This window comes from Hydra vulgaris, chromosome 01 (genome assembly GCF_038396675.1).
Source record: "Hydra vulgaris chromosome 01, alternate assembly HydraT2T_AEP".
Classification (NCBI taxonomy): domain Eukaryota; kingdom Metazoa; phylum Cnidaria; class Hydrozoa; order Anthoathecata; family Hydridae; genus Hydra; species Hydra vulgaris.
This window is the reverse complement of record NC_088920.1, coordinates 50918831-50944776: the sequence shown is the minus strand read 5'-3', so window position 1 is coordinate 50944776 and position 25946 is coordinate 50918831. Positions and strand designations below refer to the sequence as shown.

The 25946-nt window shown below is 28.2% G+C and overlaps 1 protein-coding gene and 1 non-coding gene across 2 annotated transcripts; both read left to right on the top strand.

The window, feature by feature from the left end:
* Positions 1–187: 187 nt before the first annotated feature.
* On the top strand, positions 188–3061 carry LOC136074507 (LINE-1 reverse transcriptase homolog). The gene is made up of 3 exons (XM_065786835.1): positions 188–872; positions 2252–2944; positions 3054–3061. The coding sequence occupies exons 1-3, from the start codon at positions 188–190 to the stop codon at positions 3059–3061; spliced, it is 1386 nt and encodes a 461-aa protein (XP_065642907.1).
* Positions 3062–22036: 18975 nt separating this feature from the next.
* trnap-cgg (transfer RNA proline (anticodon CGG)) lies at positions 22037–22108 on the top strand. Its single transcript has one exon. It is a non-coding gene; the product is annotated as a tRNA-Pro (tRNA).
* Positions 22109–25946: the final 3838 nt, after the last annotated feature.

Sequence of the window (25946 nt, the reverse complement as noted above, 5' to 3'; positions counted from 1 at the left end):
TGGTTGTTGTTTTCTGGTTGTAAAGTTGTTCAATAAATTCAGCTGTTGAAAGTTTTCGTTTTCTGTTTGTTGTTTTCTGAAAAAAATTTTTGTTTTGTTTTTTTGGTAAATTTGAACAGAATTGTTTCTGATTTGAATTTAATAAAAGAAAAAGAACTTGATCATAATAAAGTAAAAAAAAGAAATAATGGAAATTACATTGAAAAATATAGAGAAATTAATTACAAACAAACTCGAAGAACAAAAAAAGAGTATTTTAAAAGAAACGGAGCGCCTGTTAAAAGATCAAGAAAAAAATTTTACTGGTATAATTAGTGCAAATTTAAAAATACTCACTAATCGATTAGATAAAATTGAAAAAGAAGTAGACTCTAACAAATCGAAAGTCTTGAGCATAGAAAAAGACCTACGCGATTTTAAAGAAAGTCTTAACTTTCAAGAAATAAGCATCACGGAAAAATTAAATCAGATCACGAAGCGTTATGAAAAAGAAATTAACAATTTAAATAAAAAGGCATTAGATCTGGAGAACCGGTCTCGAAGGAATAATTTAAGAATAGACGGGATATATGAAAAAACAAATGAAAATTGGGCTGAGTGCGAAAATGTAGTAAAGGAAATGTTCAAAAACCAACTAAAAATTAAAAATGATATAGTTATAGAAAGAGCTCATAGAATAGGCCAACCTAAAGAAGATAAAAAACCAAGAACTATTGTCCTAAAGTTGTTAAATTTTCAAGACAAAACAAAAATACTTAATGCTACAAAAAACTTGCGAGGAACACGGATTTATGTTAATGAGGATTTCGCTAAAGAAACGATCGAAAACCGAAAAAAGTTGTGGGATCAAGTCAAAAAGCTGCGACTCGAAGGTAAGTATGCAGTTATTAAATATGATAAAATTTTTTCTAGAGAATTTCGGAAGTAAATGTGTTCGTTCTTAAAAAGAATTCCTTTTTAATTTATTTGTTATAACTAATCATGGTTTTAAAAAGTGACTTTGAAACTCTTGCCTTTAATTTTTTTGAAACGAAATTTTTTTCATTACACGAAAACTCCGACCCAGATATTAATTATTTTCATGATACAAAAATCGAATGTTCTTACTATTATCCAAGTGAATTAAAAGGAATTCTATTTAAGAATGTTAACAAAGAAAGCAACGTTCAAATTAGAATTCTACACGTAAATATCAGAAGCATTAATTGTAATTTTGAAAAGTTCCAAAATTTACTTGAGGAAACTAAATACTTTTTTAATATTATTTGCTTAACTGAAACTTGGACTACCTCAAACGACACTAATAAAAACTCTAATTTTTATCTTTCTCATTTTGAAATGATTTCTCTTGAAAGGCAAATAAATAAGCGTGGTGGTGGAGTTCTAATTTACGTTCATGAAAATATTAGGCATTGCTGTAGAAATGATCTTTGCGTTTCTGACGGCGATAGAGAAATATTAACAATTGAGATTATTAATGAACGAACAAAAAACATTTTAATTAGCTGTTGTTATCGACCGCCAGATGGCGTGAGCGAGAACTTGAGCATGTTTTTACAGCAAAAAGTTATTGCGAAAGGTAACAACGAAAAGAAAAAAAACTTTCTAATTGGTGATTTTAATATGAATTGTTTTGACTACAATGACGATAATAAAGTTAGAAATTTTTATGATGCAATTTTTGAATCTGGAGCAATTCCTTTAATAAATCGTCCAACTAGAGTAACAAAAAATTCAGCAACCTTGCTGGATTATATTATTTCCACAGACTTGTTCAACAGTGATATAAAATTGGGCATCTTAAAAACAGATATTTCAGACCACTTTCCTATTTTTCTAACCATAAACACTAACCAACCACAACAAAAATTAAATAAAGTTATAAAAAAACGTTTTTTTAAACCATCAAATATTGAGTCTTTCAAAAATCAGCTCTCATTATTACATTGGAAACACTTAAATTTTAATGAAAACGCAAACAACCTTTATGAAAAGTTCTTTGAAACATTCACCTCTATTTACGAATCTAATTTCCCAATTGTTACAGTTACATTAAAAACAAAACACTTTAATAATCCCTGGATTACCAAAGGATTCAAAAAATCATCGAAAACAAAACAAAAGCTATACATTAAATATCTGAAAACAAAAACACCAGCTAGTGAAAAAATTTACAAAGATTACAAAAATCTTTTCGAAAAAATTCGAAAAAATTTAAAAAAAACTTACTATTCAAAATTAATTAATAAAGTTAAAAATGACTCAAAAAGCACTTGGAAAGTATTAAAAGAAATTACTGGAAAACAAAAAACATGCTCAAGCTCTTTGCCACAAATGCTGAAAGTCGATAACAATAGCTTGTATGAACCACAAATAATAGCTCATGAATTCAATAAATATTTCACTGAAATTGGATCAACTCTGTCAAGAAAAATACCAAATACCCAAACCTCATTTTATGACTTTTTGGTACCTATTGACAAAGATATTTGCTCTGAAGAATTATCTGCCGAACTATCATTTGATGAGTTTGAAAAAGCTTTCAAATCCTTAAAAAAAAATAAAGCACCTGGTGCAGATGAAATAAACGGGAATATTGTTATAGATTGCTACGAACAATTAAAAAATGTTCTTTTTAAAATTTTCAGAGCATCAATTCATCAAGGTATTTTTCCTGAACGTTTAAAACTTGCCAGGGTTACCCCTATCCATAAAGAAGGCGACAGATCCAATATCAGTAACTATCGTCCTATCTCTGTTCTTTCTATATTTTCTAAAATTTTAGAAAGAGTTATCTTCAACAGAGTATACAATTATTTTAATTACAACCACTTATTTCATGACAATCAGTATGGTTTCAGAAAAGGAAGTTCAACAGAACATGCCATTATTCAATTTATACATAACATCTCTGAATCTTTTAAAAAATCTCAATATACACTAGGTGTTTTTATTGACCTATCAAAAGCTTTTGATACGGTCGATCACCGAATTTTAATCAAAAAAATTAAACATTATGGTTTAAACAATAAAATTTTAAAATGGTTTAAAAGCTATTTAACAAATCGAAAACAACTTGTATATAGTAATGATGGTCAGCAAAGTGAACCCCTGAGCATAACCTGTGGTGTTCCACAAGGTTCTATTCTCGGACCACTACTATTTTTAATCTATGTAAACGACTTAAACAATGCTTCCAAATTGAAAAGTATAATGTTCGCTGATGATACTAATCTTTTCTTATCCCATACTGATGTTTATGAACTCTTTTCAACTACAAACAAAGAACTCAATCTCATTTCTAATTGGTTCAAAGCTAATAAATTAACTTTAAATATAAACAAAACAAAATGGATTATCTTTCACTCCTGCGCAAAAAAACGTTTTTTACCAAGTAATATGCCTCAAATTTATATTGATGAAACGATAATAAAAAGAGATAATGTTATAAAATTCTTAGGTGTTTATCTTGATGAGAATATTACTTGGAGAAAACATATTGATCATATAAGCACTAAAATTTCTAAAAACATTGGCATTTTATACAAAGCCCGAAATTATCTAAACAAAAAAAACCTAACCCAACTCTATTATTCATTTATACACAATTATATAAATTATGCAATCATCGCCTGGGGAAGTACGGATAAAAGTAAATTACAACATCTTTATCGCCGTCAGAAACATGCAATCCGCATAGTTAATTATGCGGATCGCTTTTCACATTCAAAATATTTTTTTGATTATATGAAGGTTTTAAATGTTTATAAACTGAACGTATTTAATGTCTTATGTTTTACTTTTATATGGAAAAACGATTTATCTTTATTTGTTTTTAATGATCTTTTTTCTTTAAAACCAATAAATAAGTACACATTAAGAAATTTTAGTTTTTTAAGTGAACCTTTTTGTAGAACTAAGTTCAATCAATTTTGTATTTCATATCGTGCACCCCATCTTTGGAATAAAATAGTATTACCTAACTTTGATCCTTCTATTACTCTTCCTGTTTTTAAAATTAAGTTAAAAAAATTAATTCTCTCTATGGACAACATTCTAAAATTCTACTAAAAATAAATGTAAAATGTATTTGTTAAATCTTCAGCTTATTATATATTAAAATGTGTTGTATATTTGCATAATGTAAATACGTTAAATCTTATGTGTGTGTGTATATGTATGTATGTGTGTGTATGTATGTATGTATGTATATATGTATATATATATATGTATGTATATATATATATATGTATATATATATATATATATGTATATGTGTGTGTGTGTGTATATGTATATATGTATATGTGTGTGTATGTGTGTTTTGCATATATATATATATATATATATATATATATATATATATATATATATATATATATATATATTTGTATATATATTTTATTTTATATATATATACGTTATAAATATTACTTTTTAAGGTTCCGATGATAAGATCCTTATGATCTTCTTTTGGAAACCTAGCTTTATATTGTTAGTACGCTGAATTGTATTATTTGCGTAATTGTATTACGACTTATGTTTATGTATTACGGCTTATGAATTATTTAACACGACTAACATTGTAAACTTAAAAAAATATAAAAAAAAAAAAAAAAAAAAAAATACTTGGAAGGATATCCTTTGTTTTTTAACACAGCACTAATTCGTTTGGGCATGGATTTGGCAAGATTTTCACATAGTCCTGATGTAATTTCTGTACACCATACATGACGAATAGCATTTTTTAAACCATCTAATGAACTGCAGTTATCAAGAAGCGTGTATCTGCACTTAGCAGATACACGCTTCTTGATTAACATCCAAAGATTTTCAATTGGGTTGGTATCTGGAGAATTTCCAGGCCAATTAAGCAACTATATGTTTTTTGATCCAAGCCACTGCTTTACAGAGTTCGCAGTGTGGCATGGTGCTGAATCATGTTGAAAGATTGTGTACTGATGAATAATCGTGAAATTGATTAGAGATTCATCCAAAACGTTGAGGTACTTTTTTGCATTCATAGTTTCTCCTTATAAATTATAACATCATAGAACAATTTAAAACCGTTTATATACACTTAAAGTTTTAATGAATATACTAATGCTGTGGTTGAAGTAGACGCAAATGTAAATTAGAAAAAAAAAATTCTAAAGAGAAAAATGTTGTTTAAAAAATTGATGGAAATAAATAAAATTTACATAAAATATTGCGCTTTTTAAAATATTATATTATAACTCTATATATTGTCTAGATTTTAAAAGTTGTTAGACTAAAATTGGTATGTAATTAACATATTTATAGCAAATTTAAATATGCTTAATTTGTTATATTTTAATGTCTAACTTTTGCTTTTAATTGGCAATATATTTTTTTTATTGCTACATCTTGCTTTTATACTCAGATATTTTAAAGCTTATATATGTTTGCTTAAATAATTTCATAAATCTGGCTGCCACTAGCCGCCACTTAGGTTTTCTTTTACGTTTGAACTCTTTTACCTAAGAAAAAATCTGTAATTGCGCTCAAAAATTTTTATTTGCACAAAATTTTAAAAAACGTGGAAAACATATAATACGGACTTAGTCATACAAAACGTATTACTGAACAATAATACATATATATATATATATATATATATATATATATATATATATATATATATATCCTAATTTAACTTTTGTTCTTATTTATTTAGCGCTTGTCAAACGAAATTGATTTAATAATCTATTTTGGTTGTGGCTATTCATTTTAGATGTTGAAATGCTGTTTTTATTAAGGCTTCATGAGTGTCACAAGAAGCAAAATTCACTAATTTATTTGACTCAACAATCTTTCGTTTATTTATTTTGATTATGTTAAGAGATGGATTCAACGTAAACTAACCGGTGCAAGGTTTATTATAAAGAATTCAGCTTGGCTTGAAAATGATTTTAATACCACATTAATGAAGGATAGTAAAAATAAACAACTCGGCAGACCTACATTATCATTTCAAGAATCATCATTAAAAGCAAAGAAAAGTTGCAACTTTGTCAACTTCAAATTCTTGTGAATTATTGTTTGCTAAGCTTGTACTACTTATAGATTACATTGTCAAGGATTTTTGACGATTGTGAATGCATGGGAACAATATAAACATACAAATTTTAAAAATTCTGTAGACGCTCGTAAAATCTGTTAATTAGAAAAACTAATCAAGGTAGAATACAATTTTTTTCTTCAGGAAAACAAGTTTATCTAGCAACGTGTAGTCATATTAAACTTAAATAAGTTTTGCTTTTCACGAGCAAGGGTCTCATAATAAAACAGGTGCTAAATAGTGTACATAGCGCAAATAAAACATATGCAACTAATATAAGTTAGTTGCTGCTAAGCAAAATTAGGTATCCATAGCAACTAAATAAAAAATATATTCGTTTTTAAAAAGCCTCATATTGGTACTTATATAAAATTTGGTAAACATAGCACTCGTAAAAATATCTGCAAATACCAAAACTAGATTTTTGCTATCCGAAATTTAGTATCCATAGCAACTAATTAAAAAAATAACACCTTCATAAGAAGCGCAGACATCATATTATTAATCATCCTAATTTTAGTCAATATAGCCCTAATATTAAATTAGTTATGAATTTTGTCCAGTAAAAGTGAATTCTGGCCCACTGTGCATTGTTACCATCCTGAGGTCAGTACGCTGTGAAGTGACTCTAGGACGACCAGACCTCTTTTTAGGAGACAGGGGGATAACCTGCTTTACAAAACGCCAAATTGTAGTGCGTTCAACCATGTAAATTGTTGCAATGTCTGCATGAGACATACCACTTTTAGCAAGACGTTGAATGCATGCTTTTTCTTCTTTACTAAGCTGCCGAATCTTAGCCATGATTTTCACTGAATTAACTGTTTAAGCTACAAAATTGTCTTTATAAATATATTTATACCTTAAGATAAAAATATAAGATAATAACACTGAGCCTACTGGCGCGGAAACATTGATTTGTGTAAAATTGTGCCTTGTTGCAAGACTTTTTGCCAGCACTGTATATTATATACTTCTATTTTACACAGTATTTGTCATTAAAAAAATATAAAGTCAATAAAACAGTTAGATTTATAACAAAACTATGGAATTAGTAAAAATCAACTAAAATAGAAAAATTCAACTTTTTTAAAAAGAATGGTAAAATTGAGTATGTTTTCTAATTTTTTGCATCTATGTTGTTTAATAAAGAATGCTTAATGCAATTACATTTTCCCTTGATACAACTAAATAGAAATTCAATCAGTTTTAAGTATAATTTTTAATACTTGGTCACATAACCTTTTGCATCAATAACCGCTTGGCATCTGTGGGACATGCTTTTAAATAGTTTTGTTTACAAACTATCTTCAGTGAATTTCAACCGTTTAAAAGTGTCAAAAATAATTCATCTCCATTACAAGGTTTTCTGTCTTTTAGTTTACAATCTAATATAGACCACAGGTTCTCAATTGGATTAAGATCAAGTGATTGTGCCGGCCACTCAAAGGTAGGTATACCAGCCTTTAGCATATACCTTTTATTTTTTATTTTTTGCTGTATGCTTTGGGTCATTGTCTTGCTGAAATATAGAATTTCCATCTGGAAATAGATGTGTCATACTAGGTTTTAATTGGTGAACTAAAATATAATGGTACTTATGTTGGTCTTACTTATATTATGGTCCATAATTCCTTCAACTCTGTACAGGTTTCTCACTCCATGAGTAGCAAATGCATCCCAAATAATGATTTTCTTGTCATGTTTTACTGTCGCACGTGTGCACTCTGGATTATATGGTTCACCTTTTTTTTCCAGATTCTTTTTCTTTTTCCAGATTCTTTTTTTTTTCCAGATTCTTGTACCTATTTAATGGTTGAATTTTTGTAGTAGTAGAACCAAAAGTATCTAACTTAGCCATTGTTGCCATTTAATTATATTTTCTAATTATATAAAATTGCTAAAAAAATTAATTTAAATAAAATAATACAAATTTTTTGAGTCATGAAGATATAAAAAGTTAAAAACAACTTAACTTTGCAAAAAACAATATAAAATCACATGTAACACTTTATAATGAGAAAAACTTTAATGTTCTAATTTTATAATTAAGAAAAAAAACTTTGATACTACATTGATTTTTATCATTTTATATTTTATATTAAAACAGTGATACTACATTGATTTTTATGACTTTTAACAAAAAAGTCATGCTGTCCCTTTTTTTTTAAAGACACTGTATATATATATATATATATATATATATATATATATATATATATATATATATATATATATAATTATTTTATTTTTTTCGTTACCTGAAATATGCAAATATTTTTTCATAAATATTCATTGCAAGTAACATAAAAAAATAAGTGATTAAAGACCTGCTTGCTATGATGCAAGTATGCATTTTTAACTGTATAATTGCATATATTTGCATATACAAACTATTTAAATGCATATGTTCGCATATTTATATTTAAAAAATAGGGAAAATCTTAGCAAAAAAGAGTATTCTTATTGCATTTTCTACTTTTTGTTGCAATATTCAACAAACTTAGTAACAAAGTATAATAAAATAATTTCATTCAATAATAATGTCTAAGCAATTTAATTTGTAGGATTATAATAATTTTAGTTTTTAGTTATGTTAATATAGATTAGATTCTTCTGACTTACTAAATATTTACAGTTAAACAAAACCTGCAAAGTGCAAAATATAAATAACTTTTTGAAAGGAATGGCGTTAAGTCTGGAACATCTTCAACACATAAACTAATTAAGGAAACAGTTCTAAAAGTAGTTCTATATTAACTTGCAGGTTGCTTATCATTTGTGTGGTGCTTTTGTGACAAAATTATTATAGATTTTTTACTAAAGTATACACAGCTAAAGTTTCATCTGCAACCAGTCTTTGCACAACTCATGTTAAATAATTGTGCAAATCTTGTATTGAAACTATTTTATCAATTGTTGCTCACAAACACTCTTGTTTGTGAGCAACAATTGATAAAAATGATGCTTCTGGGAGATCACGCATGCTTTAATTAATATCAAGAGCAAGAAATCACCAAACAAAACATTTTAGGCAGATAAACATGTGAAATTTTATAGGAAAAATTTTGTGAATTATTTTGCTTTTTATTTCTGCTACACCATATATGTTAAAAGTAGCTTGAGCTTTAAAAAAAGCTAAAAGAAATATACTTTGTTACACAACATTATTTACTTGTTAATATAAAGCTGCTTTGTATTAAAATATAAAACAAGTACGTTTTTAATTAAAATAAATATGTTGTATATATATATATATATATATATATATATATATATATATATATATATATATATATATATATATATATTTATATATATATATATATATATATCCATGTATGTATGTATGTATGTATGTATGTATGTATGTATGTATGTATGTATGTATGTATGTATGTATGTATGTATGTATGCATGTAGTTGGTTTGTAAGTTTTGCTGTAACTGGCTAAGTAAGCCAGTTACAGCAAAACTTAAGTGAGTATGCCTTTAAGGATACAGTGTTAGCCTAATCGATCAATTGTTGTTCATCATTTACATATATATATATATATATATATATATATATATATATATATATATATATATATATATATATATATATATATATATATATATATATATATATATATATATATATATATATTGTTTATACATTCACATCATTTATATATTTATATTATTTATATTCTTTATATGTTTTATTGTTACATCCATATATTTTTCAAAAATGTTGTTTTTTGGGAAAACCCTATTAAATAATAATATATTTTTTTAACTTTAGATAAATATGTTCTATATTGATGATATGTTCTATATTGCTTCAACTTATTTTCGATGTAAAAAATTACTTTTACTGTTATAACTTTTTCCTAATATATTGAAGTGTTTTTTTATTTTTGTTATTTATTATTTAACAAAAATAAGTAACAGAATAAGTAACAAACTCTCTCTCTTTCATCTCTCATCTCTCAAAAATAATAAATAACAAAACAATTAATGAAATTGCACTTTGATATATTAGTAAATCACAACAGTAAAAACAAATTTTTATATTGAAAAAAAGTTGAAGCAATGACCAGAAAAATATCATTAATTATTTATTTATAATTTTTCTGAAATTTTAAATAAAATTATTGAAATCCTGCAGTCAGATTTTTAGAAAATTGATTTCAAATAAATAAACATATGATTTACTCTAAAAAGATATTAAATAAAAATAAAGTTAAAGCGCGCTAAGATTTTTGTTACCTCTTTTAATTTATATTTTTGTGAAATTTTTGTATTAATATATTGATTTACGCTAAAAAATAAGGCTGCACCATTGACTTTTCAGAAATTAATTAAAAAAGAAATTGTTGCCATATAAAATATTCTCGGTAAGGGGTCGTCCATAAAGTACGTACGCCAAAAATTTTGAAATTTGACCCCCCCCCCCTGTTGCCATGCGTACTTTTATGTCCCCACCCCCCCTTAAAAGTACGTACGTTTCTCAAATATCCCCCCCCCCCCCTCAAATATCCCCCCCCATCCCTCCTTTTTTTTTTTCTTAATTAAAAAGTTTAATTAAAAAAAAAAAAGACGGAGGGTACCTTAGATACTTTATACTACCGCAAAGCTTTTTGCTTACGCATTTTGAAAACGTCTTCAAGTATAAATGCAAATAATAATTTAAATAAATTTAAAATTAACTATTGTAAGTGTGTATTTGGGCGAAAGGTTTGTGCGGCGGCAAAAGTCGACGGAGATCCAGGTTTGATTCTCGGTGAAATCGCGAAAAACTTTTATTGTTTTTTTAACGAATCAAATGTAAATAAACTATACTTAAGGTGGACGTTTTTTTCAGGCACCCCTCTTTAGTAAGTAAAAAACGAGTCTAAGGTGAGATCAGTAATATTGAAAACAAAGGGTAAAACCCAGTGGGAGGGAGCAACAGCAAATTTTGTGCCCTTTTGCTATTTTAAGAAACTTTTTATTTTAGCAAAGCCTAGCGGTCTTTGAGACGCCATTGACACGTTTTTTTTGGGGTGACTCCGTCCCATCAACCACGGCCCTCAGGTCTTACTCAGGGCCAGTAGATAAGGGCGGGCATGTGTGCATAGGCCCCCTCAGGATTTTTTGATGTTTTGATTTTTGATGATAGAACACTTTCACACAACGTGCAAACTTAAGTTTGTTAATATGCCAAATGAGGTGGCCTTGCAAAAAGTTTGGATGGCGGAGGCCATCCAAATTTTTTTCCAAATCTAAAAGTTATAACCATGCAAAATTTACACCCCTCTCATTTTGGGGGTCGGGAGGGTAAGCGTTTTAAGGCTTTTTGTTCACAGGCCTCCGCCATCCCGATATTTTGCAAGGCCTCCTCATTTGGCATAGGTATAAACAAACTTAAGTTATGAGTTTGCACGATGTGTGAAAGTGTCCTATCTGGAACATCAAAAAATTCTGAGGGCGCCCATACATGTGTGTGCATAGAGGAAAACTATACCCTCTACTTCATATACCATACATCTTTTTATGTTGGCAAACTAGAATCTTTAGTCAGAATGTAACTTTTCTATTGATTAGCTGGTTAATTGTGATAAATTAGAAAATCGAAGTACGTACTTTTAAATTGAACCCTCCCCCCCCCCCTCCCATACGCTTTCGTACGCTTTTTGAAGACCCCCCCTCCCCCCTATGAGCGTACGTACTTTATGGACGACCCCTAATTAAGAACCGAAGCTATTTTAAAAGTTTAAAAGTTTTTCGTATTTTCTTACGCTTGCAAACCTTATAGTCAGACACTACGTGTAATTTTTTCTTAGAAATGAAGTGGACATGACAAAAACTAATTAAATAGTTTAAGGATGATGTGTTGAGTGAGAAAAACTTTACGTGCCTTTCTGAAAGTGCTTGAAGGGTCAAATTTGGGCCCCTATTTAGTACTGATGACGTCACGCTGATATATATGTTTTTTATCAAAGTAAAAAATACAGATTTACGTTAAACGTTAAATATCCTCTTAAGAAAACCTTATAACCTAATAAAAAAAAATATCTTGAGAAAAACTTACGAGCAATTCTAAAAGTGCTTAAAGGGTCAAATTTGGGCCCTTACTTGGTACTATAGACGTCACGCTAATCGCTTTTTCAAATATATATATATTTACGTTAAAGGTAAATTCTTTCTAAAAAGGTAAATTTAAGGTAAATTCTTTCTAAAAAAAAATTTCGTGAATAGATTTGTAAGAGGGAAAATATTACAAGAGACGAAGTTCTTGATTGATGACTTCATTCATACATCCAGGATAAATACATTTTCGATTTTTTTGCATGCGTGTGTGTTTGTGTGCGTATATATATATATATATATATATATATATATATATATATATATATATATATATATATATATATATATATATATATATATATATATGTATATATATATATGTATATATATATATCTATACATATCTATATATATATATATATATATATATATATATATATATATTATATATATATATATATATATATATATATATATATATATATATATATATATATATATATATATATATATATATATATATATATACATATCATAAATATTCAATCAGTTTCAGAAATTCCTGAAATTGCATAAAAATTAGTCGAATAATATTCTGTTAAAGTGTCGTCCCAACTATTTGTGTCTTTGCAAGACGAACAATTGCACAAATCCGTACAATTCAATCGGTGTGATCGACAAAGACAAACCCGTATTTCACATTTTGACTTTTTACATGCACGGAAATTAACTGCAAAACATCTTCTGGAGCAGGTGGAATGATCATCCATTCAACCTCAAGTTGATCAGTTTCTTCAGATGTACTATAACCTTTTATTCCTTCTTAGCATTTCTGATCACGATTTATAGTTTGTTCAATGCAGTGGTCAGATGGAACTTTGTTAAACGTACCGCTCGTTTTTCGTACGGAGAAGTTTCCAGTCAAACGGATAATAAGTTATGAAGCTATTTTTAAAACTAAAACTTGTTGAAATCCAAACAAAATATTTTGGAGTACAAGCTTACATAAACTGTTGATAAATACTTCGATAAGTTTTAGGAGTTTGCATCATTTCGGTCCAATAGAAAGTTAAAAAGCGAGAATTATTTGGACGATCATTTGCAAAAAACTACGGTAGCATTTGGTGTGTTCCCTCCAAATGAGGAGTCCAGTTACCAACCTTCGTTGAACGAAGCAAAGCAAAAAAAAAATTTAACATTTCAACAAAGGAAAACCAAAGAGCGGATGTTGGTCCAAAAATATCAATATCATTTAACATATTTGAGTAATTATCTAAAGTTTTGAAGAAATCATCATCAAACAAGGATTTCAAATTGTCATAATTCGCCTAGAAATAATCAAAGTATAATTTTAATATCATCATTAAATTGAATTAACTATATAAACTGAATGCGGTAGTGGTGTAGTAATAGAGCACTCGCCTCATATGCGAGAAGTTCCGAGTTTGATCCCAAGGGTTTTTTAATTTACCTGATGCATTATACACCCCTACGCTCTCTTTTTCTGTTCTATTTCTCCGATATTGTAGAATATTTAACTTTTTTATATTCACATACTTATCGTAACATTTTTAATGAAACAGAAGAGTTGTTGGGCACGTATCAGGTTGAATGTTTATGATTTTAAAGTCATTTCGAATTTGACTAAAGTAAAAAAAAGTATTATTATCAAATTCATGCTATTTATTATTTTATTCCGTACCATTGTTTTAGGCATATATAAAGAAATAAATTGAGTTGGACATTTAGGTTGTGACTTACCAAGCATTCTTCACTTTCGCAAGCGCATTTTCAGTAAAACTACGCAGTTCGTTATTATTATGACCAACTTCCCCTTGATGAAGTATGCAAGCATTTTTAGTTTCTTTTTTAGGAGCTAGATTAAAATGCTGCGTTTTTTTGCTACTCGTCATTATTTACTTTATTAATAATCAATAAATTGAATAAATAAAACACATTTTTTGAAGTAAACAATTTTTGAAAAGTAAACATTTTTTAACGTAAATAAAGAACGGGAACAAGTTTTATTTTTTAGATTTAGATTTAAGTTAAAACTGTTTTATAATTTTAATACAACATTAGGCAGAAATTATAAACAAATTTTTTTTAAATAATGTTTATGAAATTTTAATTACATAAATTTAAGTATTTATATTTAAAGCATCTAATTTTACAAATTGTTAACCCCCTGTCAATAATTTGTAAAAACTAAATTAATGCTTTGCGGTATTCGATTTATATAAACATGGAGGATATTTTATACTTGAAATCTTTTCAAAAAGTAGTATCTATTTTTGTCTCTAACTAAAGTTATAAGCAGTTTCCAAGCGGCATGTAAAAATGTTTAAACTTCTTAAGTTATATGGAACAAGTCTATACAAAAATTGAAATGTCCACTCGAAATGTTTAGTTTTCCTTTTTTTTTTTTTTTACATGTAGCGACCAGACTATTAACATAGCACTTTTTACTAATATCTAAACAACCGTGCATTGAGGAAAAATGTTTTTCGAGGGGTTGTCAAAATGTTTTCTTAGGGAGGGGTATCAAAAAGGTCTACACTGGGGGTTACATAGAAAATTTAGGGAACAAAGTAGTCAAATGGCCTCTTTTACATCTACTCTTCATACTCTAAAATTTATACTCTTTTTTTTTTGCGTACATTGGACAACGCAGTGGACAAGTTTAATCCTGGTAAAATTTAAACATTCCGATAATTTATAAATGTCATTTAAACACGGTGCATAGGAACATACTCTAAGACCTTGCAACACATCCCTAGAAATTTTTTTTTGATTATCATTAGAAAACATTTCTTCATTCAAAAAATGTAAACGGCAACTTTTTTTAGTGGGGGCCTTAGGAGAAATCATATATTTTAAGGGAGTGCTATCTTGAACAACAAAATGTTGTTCAAGATAGGTAACTAAGAGGCATAGAGTATACTCAAATTTCTAGCATGTTGATACTGGTGTCGAATGAGAATGACTAGTAAAAAAATTAGGATAATTGAAGCTAAACCAACCTCACCCCAATCCCTAACTACCCTCTTTCTAGAACTACGTCTTCTTTAATCGTAAAAAAATTTTTTTTTGTTCTATCATAAACTGGATCAAAATTCATCGACAGATTTCAAATTTCATCAAAAAACCTTTTTTCGTTTAAGATTTATAACCATGCAAAGCTTAAAATTACCCCTGAAATAACTTTAAATGGTCTCAACTTTTAAACGAAAAATTTTTTTTTTATGTTATTTGAAATCTGTGGATGAATTTTGATCTAGTTTAATATAAAACAAGTAAAAAATTGAAAAGTGTTTTTTGGAACCATACCCTAGGGGGGATTCGGGGATCGTTTCGAACACCACAAAATCATACCCATGCCCCTGTATTTAGATTTTCAGAAATGTTTGTGATAGATTTATCAATTTTTTTTTAAAGTTTTTAAAAATTTTTGTTTATCATCGAAATTTACAGACGGATAAGTAATTTTCATTACTTTCTATTTACATTTTTATTGAAATAAAAACAAATCAAAGCAACCTTTAATTATTACCAATTAGTAAAATGTAGCAGTTGCTAATTTGTTAACAGTTGCATAATAACTCCTTGCACGCGTTAATATACGAACTGAAAGCATGTTTATAGCCATTATATTGACATTTGATTGATATGATCGATATATCATGCCATTATTATCACTCCATATCAGAAATTTTTATTTGAAGCATTCATTTAAAATGCCTAAACATGCAAAAGGACATAGTGATTTTGTTAAAAAATTTTGCATTTGGTGCTTCAGGAAAGGCAAGGATTTAAGACTAATGAACAATGTTGAAACAACTAATTTAAATCTAAATAAAAAGAAAAATGACTACTCAAACCTTTTCAAAACTATATTCTGAAAAGGTTATTCAGCGAATAACCCTGACCTTCCTACCATGCTTTGCTCAAAATGTAGTAAAAGGCTTGCAGGGACTGATCCTTACTTCATTATGCAGCCGTGTTATGAAGGTAATTTTAACTATATTGATGTTTAATTTACTTCAGTTAAAATTTAGTTTCGTTATTTTGGTTATTATAGTTGCTATACATATGCTATAAAATTTAGACCTGAATACCAGAGTTATTAGAGGGAGAAAATGTGAATGTTTTATTTGTGAAAATGGGTACAATTCAAAAATGAAAAAAATATTGGCCCCTATGGTTGAATATGTGCCGGAAAAACTTGTTTATCAAGGCGGTGAAGATGTTTCAAATAAACCTGCAGAAAGGCTAATTTGTCAAGGTTGCTATGCCCAAGTGGGACAAGGAATTCCACATCCTTGTACGAAATTAGAAAGACAAAAGAATATGACTGATATTGTAAAATCAACATCCCCAACAACGCAAGGAAAAGTTCTGTCCAGCTCTATCAAAGATTTCAGCACAAATGACCCAGGGAACACCTTAGCTTTGAAAACTTTTGGTCCAAAGCAACTCATTGTATCTTTCGGAAAGACTGAGGTTAAGAAACCTTTCTTTTCTTTAGATAAATTGAACAAATTTTAATTAAAACTACATTCCAGGTAAGTTTTTGTTGCTTAAAAATACTTTTAAAAATAAATTTGTTATGAGTTTAAAGCTAATTTTTTTTATAACTTCATTATGATTTCTAAGTAATTGCAACATGATTGTTACACGATTTCTGAGAAGTGAGGCAGGGCGGAAAAGTGTGGAATCTGATTTCAATATTAAACTGATTGAGAACAGCAAAATGATTAAAAAATTGTGATAAACTTCCATTGCTATTGGAGTTTAATGAAAGCGAAGAGGTAAGTAAACTATTACCAAAAAAAAAGATTTTTATAGTTAGATTGCAATTTGTATTATTCATTTTGATTTTTTATAAATGTATAGTTGGTAGAAAAAGATACTCCTATCGTGTATTGCAGTGACATTGAAGGGCTTGCACTATGTGTTTTGGGGTGGCCAAAATACGAAAAAAAGTTGTCTCAGATTTTCGAAAACTAAATTTCTACTGCTTTATAATACTCAGATTAAGGAAAATACAAAATATTTTTACTCTAGTGATAGTAATCTCAGAGATAGCGACGATCAAAGTCAAAAATGGTTGCCAAATTTAAGTTTTCAAAAATTATGTTAGCGTATTAAATTAGCGTATCTGGCTATAAACGAATCCAAAAGGCATCTAAAATAAGATATCCATCTTATTCAACAGTTGAAAAAGCACTTAAGTTGTGTGGTCCATTGGATAATCACTTGGAAGTCAGTGATTTAAGAATCAAAGTAGATTTACAAGCACTTGAATAAAACCACTGAAAGAATTGTAAAAATTAGGCAAAAAGAAATAATGGATTTATTTGGATATCAGTAACAAACTAAGTGAAAATATGTTGCTTTTAAGCAGTTGGGGTATGGATGGATCTACTGGGCAGGCTTTGTACAACCAAGCGTTTTCTGATTTTGTTGACAGTCAAAATTCAAGCATGTTTGCAGTTGTAACAACCCCTCTGAAGCTTAGTATGTCAAATTCAAAAAATGCATTAATTTGGTCCACAAAAAACTTTTTGTGGACCAAATTAATGCTTCTTAGTGTAAGATTTTGTAGGCCAATTGAATTTCATTTCATCAATGAAACTGCCGTAGTTGTTTTAGGGAAAAAACGTCAAATAGAAAATCAAATTTAGGATTTGCATTCAGTGAATATTGAATTGGTTAATGGAAAGTTTGTTATTATTGATTTCAATCTTATTTTGTGCATGATTGATGGAAAGGTTTTAGCAATTATAACAAACACATGATCAACGCAGTGCTGTTGTATTTGCGGAGCTATACCAACTACAATGACTTGTTTAAAGAACTTTCTAAATGGATTTACAGCAAAAAAAGGTACACTTATCTATGGGATATCTCCGTTACATGCTTGGATAAGGTTTCTAGAGTGTCTTTTACATATTTTATACCGACTCAAATTCAAAAAATGGAAAGTAACCAAAGAATTCAAGACAGTATACGATAGCAAAAAGAAATTTATCCAATTAATGTTCAAATGGAAGCATCTCCGAGTTGATTTTCCCCCAGTTAGTGGAGCAGGAACATCTACCACCGGAAATGTTTGCAGAAAAGCGTTCTCTTACCCAAAAGAACTAAATGAAATATTAGGGATTGATAAGACAATTATTAAAATGTTCAAAAGTAGAGATCATCCGATCCTTTTATTAGTTCTATCTCATTAGAATCTAGACGGACGAAGAAAGTTGTGCTCAAACTTCCAAAAAAAGTAAAAAGTTTTTTAATTTTAGAATTTTATAAGGAATCAATAAAACTGACAGAACTAGAATCCTCAGACTTAGAATTATTGGAACAAACAGAAATTATTAATTTAAAAGATGAAATAATGAACGATTTAGAAGCTACTAATGAAGATTATTTGGAAGATGAAAACATTGACGTGTGAAATAAATATAGCGATATTTAAAGTAAAAATTGTTACTTTGAAGAAAGTTTTTTAAATTTTCTCTTTTTAAGGTGGCACACAACTGAAAAAAAGCAAGTTTTTTGAAAAAAATCAATTTTTAGATTTTTGGGTATTTTGATTCTATAACCATTCCTTGAACATATAAAAAAAAAATTAGTCTCAAAAATGATATAAAAGTTGATTTAATATCATTTTAGTAGATGACACTTGAAAATAAATTCCCTAACAACGCCTTAGCAACCATCAGTCATTAGAGTTTTTCTGAATTCAAAACAGTAAAACACCATCACAAACTTGGTTTTAATTTGTTATACGCAGACTCTTGTTAGTTTTCAGTTTTAAAAGTCATAATTCAAAATTTTATTTACGAACAAGAGTGTTTTTAATCTGTTAATGTTAGTCTTTTATACTGTAACTTTTCTCTCATTTTATACCAAATAATTTAAAAATTGATTTCAATTTAGTTGGAATAAAGTTGTTTTTAAATGAATAAACAAGGAAATAAAACTAAACAAAATTTATCAAGAAGGATAAAACGAAAATGGAATGGTGTTGTTGGAAATAAAAAATCATCTTCTTCTTACATCTTATCATCGACGATGACATCGTCCACAACTCAAGCAGCAAGTAGCTGTTCTAGTGAAAGGAAAATCAAACCCAACTACTCGAATACATTTGATTCTGGAAAAGATAACTATTTTGTTTTTATTAATTTTTCAATTCTTAAAGAACTTATAGCTTAAACTGCATGCAACAACTGCTTTCAGCCATTACTTTTAACAGATGTTGATTCCAGTAGAAAAGGATTTGCACATTTGTTTCAATTAAAATGTGAACACTGTGATTATGTTAAAAGATTTAATTCATCAAACAAATCAATAAATGCTAAATTTGATGCAGTAACAGCTAACTCACCATATGATGTTAATATTCGTGCAATAATAGCTTTTCGAGAAGTAGGCTGTGGTTATGGAGCTATAAAAACATTTTCATCTTGCATGAACTTAAAATGTATATCTGAAAATGGATTTCAAAAATTAAACAAAACTATTATGGTAGCTTATAAAAGTGCTTCAGAGAAAAGTATGTTATTAGCGACTAAGGACTCTAAAAAAGTTGACATTGCTCAGGATATACCATGTGTAAGAGTTTCAATTGATGGTACATGGCAGAAACGCGGTCACAATTCATTGCACGGTGTAGTTACTGCGATTTCTGGGGATAAATGCATTGATATTGAAGTTTTGTCTAAGTACTGCATGGGCTGTAAAATGTGGAACAGTAAAAAAGGAACTCCAGAATATCAGTGTTGGATAATTGATCATCAATGTGAAATAAATCACAAATCTTCGTCTGGAAGTATGGAGTCTGCAGGAGCAGTAACAATTTTTAATCGCTCGGTTAAAAAAAATAATCTAATTTATAAAGAGTTTCTAGGTGATGGAGACACTTCTTCATTCAAAGATGTCAAAAACTCAAACCCTTACCAGGATTTTGACATCACTCCAATAAAACTTGAATGTGTAGGTCATGTGCAAAAAAGATTGGGTACACGACTTAGAAATTTAGTCAAAGCACACAAAGGCACTAAAACACCTTTATCAGGTAGAGGTAACCTAACAGAAAAATGTATAAATTCTATGCAAAACTATTATGGCATGGCCATTCGTCAAAATGTCAACAACTTGTATGCTATGAAATAGGCAGTTTATGCTATTTTATTTCATTTTACCAACTTTGAAAACCAGCAAATGCAACATCAGTTTTGCCCAAGAGGATTGGCAAGTTGGTGCAAATATTGGGCTCTAAATAATACAAATTACAAATCAAAATCATGTATACCTATCTGGATTAAGAATCTTATTTTACCAATCATCAAGGATCTTCAGGCTGATGATCTTCTAATTAAATGTTTGCATGGAACGACGCAAAATGCCAATGAAGCATTAAATTCTATTATATGGTCTCGCGTACCAAAGCACACATTTGTTAGTAAGTCTACAATTGAAATGGGAACATACTCAGCAGTGCTGCATTATAATGATGGTGCTAATGGTGTATTAGAAGTTTTAAAATACTTTGGCTTGAGTGGAATTGTTACATTAGCTTCGTCAAGTAAAGTTGACAAAACCAGAATTCGACATATGAAGTCAAAGTCAACGGATAAAAGTAAAATGCAGAGAAAAAAAATAAGAGCAGTTAAAAAAGGTTTCATAGACGATCAGCAAATAAAAGAAACAACTGATAGTTACATCTCTGGTGGATTTTGATAATTTTTATGTTGTTATATATTTTTTTCTTATTTTTGCTTTTTTCTCAATATGTATTTTTTTAAACTTTGAAACACATTTTCTCATTAACAAAACAGAATTACATAATACAATTTTCAGGATTTGTTTATCATAATATAATACTTCATTTAACCCTCAGAATTTTCATAAAAAGTTATAGAAAGTGAAATATTGATGTTTATAGTGCTGAATTTATTGATATTTCATATATATATTAGGTGATTTTGTTAGAAATGCAATATTTCATGAAATAATTTAAATTATAAAAATTCCCACGGTCAAACAGGGTGAAATATGATTAGGAAGCTATGTTCAAAATTTTAGTTTCAGTAGTTGAGGCAAAATTAAGTTATTAGGTTTTGAAGATTTACTAAAAACACATGTTTTACAACCCATTTTTGGCCATTATGGATAATAAAATTAATTAAAAAAAAAAATTATCTGTTTTTTATTTTATTTTAATATAGAATAATTGTCATTAAAAAAAAAAAAATCAAAATTTTGATTATTTACAAAAAAACTTGTTTTCAGTTGTGTGCCACCTTAAAAATTAAAACAAGTTTGTAACCTTTTGTAGAAGTACTAGTGTCCTTATCGGTATTTATGGCCTACTACACAGTTTACTAATTAGGTCTGTGAGGGTAATGGGTTATCTTTAGAAGTTGCCTGCTCCAACGAAACAATATAATTAATAATAAATAATACAATCAGTGGCGCGGCTTGTTGTTCGGAGTTGTCCCCTAAAATTAGGGGACAACTCCGAACAGTCATTAGGGCCCAACAAATCTTAAAATTTTTTCCTTCATTAAGTTTAACTATAAATAAAAATAAAAAAAAATCGAAATTTGTACTTTTATAAAAAAAACTCTTAAAATTGGGTCAAAACGCAGCGCCGTCCAGGTGTTTGAACTAAATAAGTTAATAAATTGTTAGTTTAATGACATAAAGAAAAAAAATATTACTTTCTTTAAAACTACTTTTGGCCACCCATTTGTATAAAATTACGACGTAGTGAGTTGTTGGTATCTTTTACCTACCGTCAAGACATTTATGTATATATGATTAAAAAAAATTTTTTTGTCGTCATTATATTTAATTTATAAACTTTTTAACTTCGTAGTAGTTATCTGGCCTGTTGGTCTAGTGGTATGATTCGCGCTTCGGGTGCGTGAGGTCCCGGGTTCGACTCCCGGACAGGCCCGCATAATTTCATAATCATTTTCTTTTTCAAACTTCTTGAACAATTCTTTTAAAAATTTAACTTCTGTTTAACACTGTAAAATTTATCTAGATATTCTTTGTTGTTTCTAGAGATAATAATAATAAAAGTTTGAAATAATCAACTTTTAAACAAAAAGAATATACCCAATTTTTTTACGTTCATTTTTTACGAGGGGCTAAGATTTTAGGGTTTCAGAAACCCTAAAATCTTAGCCCCTCTACCCTAGACGTGAGGGCAATGAATTGAATTATTAATTTTTCATAAATATAAACTAGTTATGGATTCATCGACAGATTTCAAATTTTATGTTTAAATTATACAGTATTCAGTTTTATGATCATGAAAAGTTTGTGGCCCCCTCAAGTTGAGAGGTGGGGGTTATTCTTTACATGGTCATAAAAACTGAACAATGAATAACTTAGGGTTGTCCATTAATTACGTCAAGAAAATAGGGGGGAGGGGGGTCTGATCATTTTTGACATTTGTTGACAAGGGGGGGGGGGAGGTCAAGTAAAGTGACGTCAATAATTTTTACTTTTTTAATTCTATTAGTCCCAAAACAAAAATTAGGCTGCGTTTATAGCGTAGTTTCTTCACATAATGTGAAAGAAGATTTTGAAGACTTGTAAAAAATTCCAATAGTTACGACTTCTTTATCATAATAAGAATTTATGAAAACATCGAACATAACGTTCTGAAAGTTTTGAAACCCACATATTATTCTTTACGTTAACTACAATGTTTTCCTTTACTTAAATCAGAACTCCTTCGACTCGTTTATTAGCTAGTCTCTACAACAATTTCTCTTAAAACCTGGACGATGGTAAACATTAATTATCTGAAAGGTCCATTGAAACTCAAAGAAATCCAAGTTTCAGTTTATGCAAATTATATATCCAAGGTTTAAAATTCTTCTTAAAAAGGTATTTTATTTTTCGAAAAAGCAAACAGACACATTTTCATTAACATTACCAGTAGACATGTTAGTTTTTCTCAACCGTATTTGGGACTTGCGAATAAGAAAACTTAAAACAAAATAAAGTTTTGATATAAGTAAAGAAGAACAACTTTAAACCAATAACATCATTAAAATCTAAGTCCCGATTGCATACTTTAAAACCCTATACAGGCTCAGAATAGCCAGAAAAATGAGCAATCTGATTCGCTGATTTTGAAAGAGAGGCAAGTGCAATTTTGTTGAAAAATATAATTAAAATCAAAACAAACAGATTTTTGAAATAAATTTCAAAGTAATGATATACTAAGTTTATCAATACAAGTCACGTGTTACTATCAACACAGGAAATTCATTTTATTTTAGTACTCTTCAGAGTATTTATAATGTATCAAAATCTATTTGTACAAGAGAATTTTCACTCGCAAAATTTCAATAAAGTTTATCTTGGTGATGAAGATTTTATTTTATTGTGTAATTTTAAGAAACGGAAAAAAAAAATGTGTTGAAGTAAATTTGAAAAAATCTACAAATGTGTTTCTCTTAAAATATGCTCTTGGCCTTAAAGCATTCTTAAATACATAGTTTATATAAGTATGTTGTACGAGACTAATAGTGAAGCACTTTTGCATACAAAGTTTATATGCAGTTTTATGTGACTACTGGTGAAGAACTTTATTTATAAACTGATTTACATGTTAATTATGAAGAGTTGAAAATTAGAGTTTTTAAAAAAGAAAATTTGTACTAATTGCAAAACTAGTTTACATGTTCCATGTCAATATATGAGCTCTGAGGAGATTTTGTTTTCATGCTTTGTTTCAACCATAGTTTGGAGGAGGCTGATGTATTTTTTTATTACGTAACTTTAATAAAACATCGTTTTTTTTATATTACATTAAAAGCAAGAAAAAGTATTGAAGTCAAATAAGTTAACCAAATAAAAGTGGATTATAGCATAAATAAAAGTGGATTATGGCAAATGATTGTGGCATTTTTTGTATTGCAGTAATTGAAAAAAAAATGATTTAAAAAACTAAACTAAGTGGTTAAAATCAATCGTTTTAATGAAAAAAGAGTAGTAAAAAAAGAAAAGAAAATTATCAAAAAAAGAACAAAATAAGTTGTCATGCTATGAATATTTTTGCTATTATAAAATGCGTTTTGTATGTATAAACTCTTGAAATATTTCACTTGAATTTGCATGTGTGCAATTTTGCAAGATTTCTAAATGTGTTTCTTATCAAATATAATGTCTGTGTTCTATAAAGCATGATCGATACAAAGTTTATATGCAATTGCACCAGACTACTGGTAAAGTACTTAAAATATGCAAAGTATAAATTTTAGGCTGAGGTAGAGGTTGTTCTAAGCTCGTTACTGCATCTTTATACCAACTTGTTAATTATAAACAGTTTAACATTTAAAATTTTGGAAAAAGAAAATTTTTACAGCTGTTTTGCCAAACTAGCTTACATGCTCCATATAAATCTACGAACCCTGAAGCAGTTACTGTTCAACCTAAATTTTGAGAAGGCTGATAAGGTGCACATCAATATTTTTCTTTATATATTATATAGGATGAAAATTGGATATTAATCTAATGGAAATAATTTGAATAATAAATTGGATAATAATCTATTGAAAAATTTAACAAAAAATTAATACTTGTTTTTTCACTAAACATTAAAACTTGACTGATTATTAAATTCAAAAAATTTAACCAAATAAAGGTGAATTATGGCAATTTTTGAAATAAAAATAACTTCATCAAAATTAGCTTTTACATTTGAAGAAGCAAGTTTTCAAAAAAATTGTTAATATTACATCAAAATAAAACATAACGCATCTCTGTTTTTATATTAATAAACAAGAGATATTCACTGAAATTTGAAAAAAGAACACTTGTTTTTATTGGTTATATTAAAAATTACATAATAAAACTGTAAATAAAGTTTGTAAATATGGAGTACATTTTATTTAAGATTTTTTTTCTAATTTTTTTAGAGCAAACATATTTTCTTTTTCTTCTAGAGTATATAATGTAAAATAAATTATTAGCATTATAAACATATAAAATTTATCAAAGTTTGCTGCTTTATTTAATATTATTTACCATCAGTTGCTATTAAAGGATACACATTTTATATTATTTATAGAATACAATAACAAGTATTTTGTTCAGGTTAAAAGCTATATATCAACAAAAATGTATTGAGTTTTGAAATAAACAACAACATGAACTTGCATGTTTGCAATCTTTCTTGTTTCTACCTTTTTACACTTAGTTTTTCATCAAGAATATAAGTTTCCTATATCAAAACACACTTATGGACATCAGGTTATAGATTTTTTCTAATAGCTTACAATGCTTTGTGATCTTTTATTACTATACATTACCAAAGGATATCTAAATTTGCTCTTGCTTACAATTGCTTTTAATTTAAGAGTGTTGCAAATCATCTGGGCTAGCTATAACAACCAATAAGCAATATTCTCAATTTTTTTTAGTGTTGTATATAATTTATATATGGGAGTAATAAGTGTAAAGTTCTAAAAAGAAATTAGGCTATTGTTTCAAAATACTTTTCTTGCTAAATGATTGGATAAATGGGAACTTAATTTAAAAAAATTATACCAAGTTAATTATAGTCTATTGATATTAGTAGATAAATTTTAAAACTGTTTTAAAAAATCTATTGTATGAGAATCACAGCATAGTCAAGTTTCACCATCTGGTTTATATTTTGTTACAATGGTTGTCTTTTTTATATCTTAGAATTATAAAAACAATTAGAAAAACAAACTAATTTTTTGAAATCTTTATTTTAAGAAAAAATTCTGAAAATTACGGATGTTTTG

What these genes read in the sequence shown, in the direction of transcription:
- LOC136074507 (XM_065786835.1), top strand. Translation starts at nt 188, where the DNA reads ATGGAAATTACATTGAAAAATATAGAGAAATTAATTACAAACAAACTC. An exon ending in CAAAAAGCTGCGACTCGAAG is followed by an intron (nt 873 to 2,251) that starts GTAAGTATGCAG and finishes TAATTAATAAAG; the next exon opens with TTAAAAATGACTCAAAAAGC.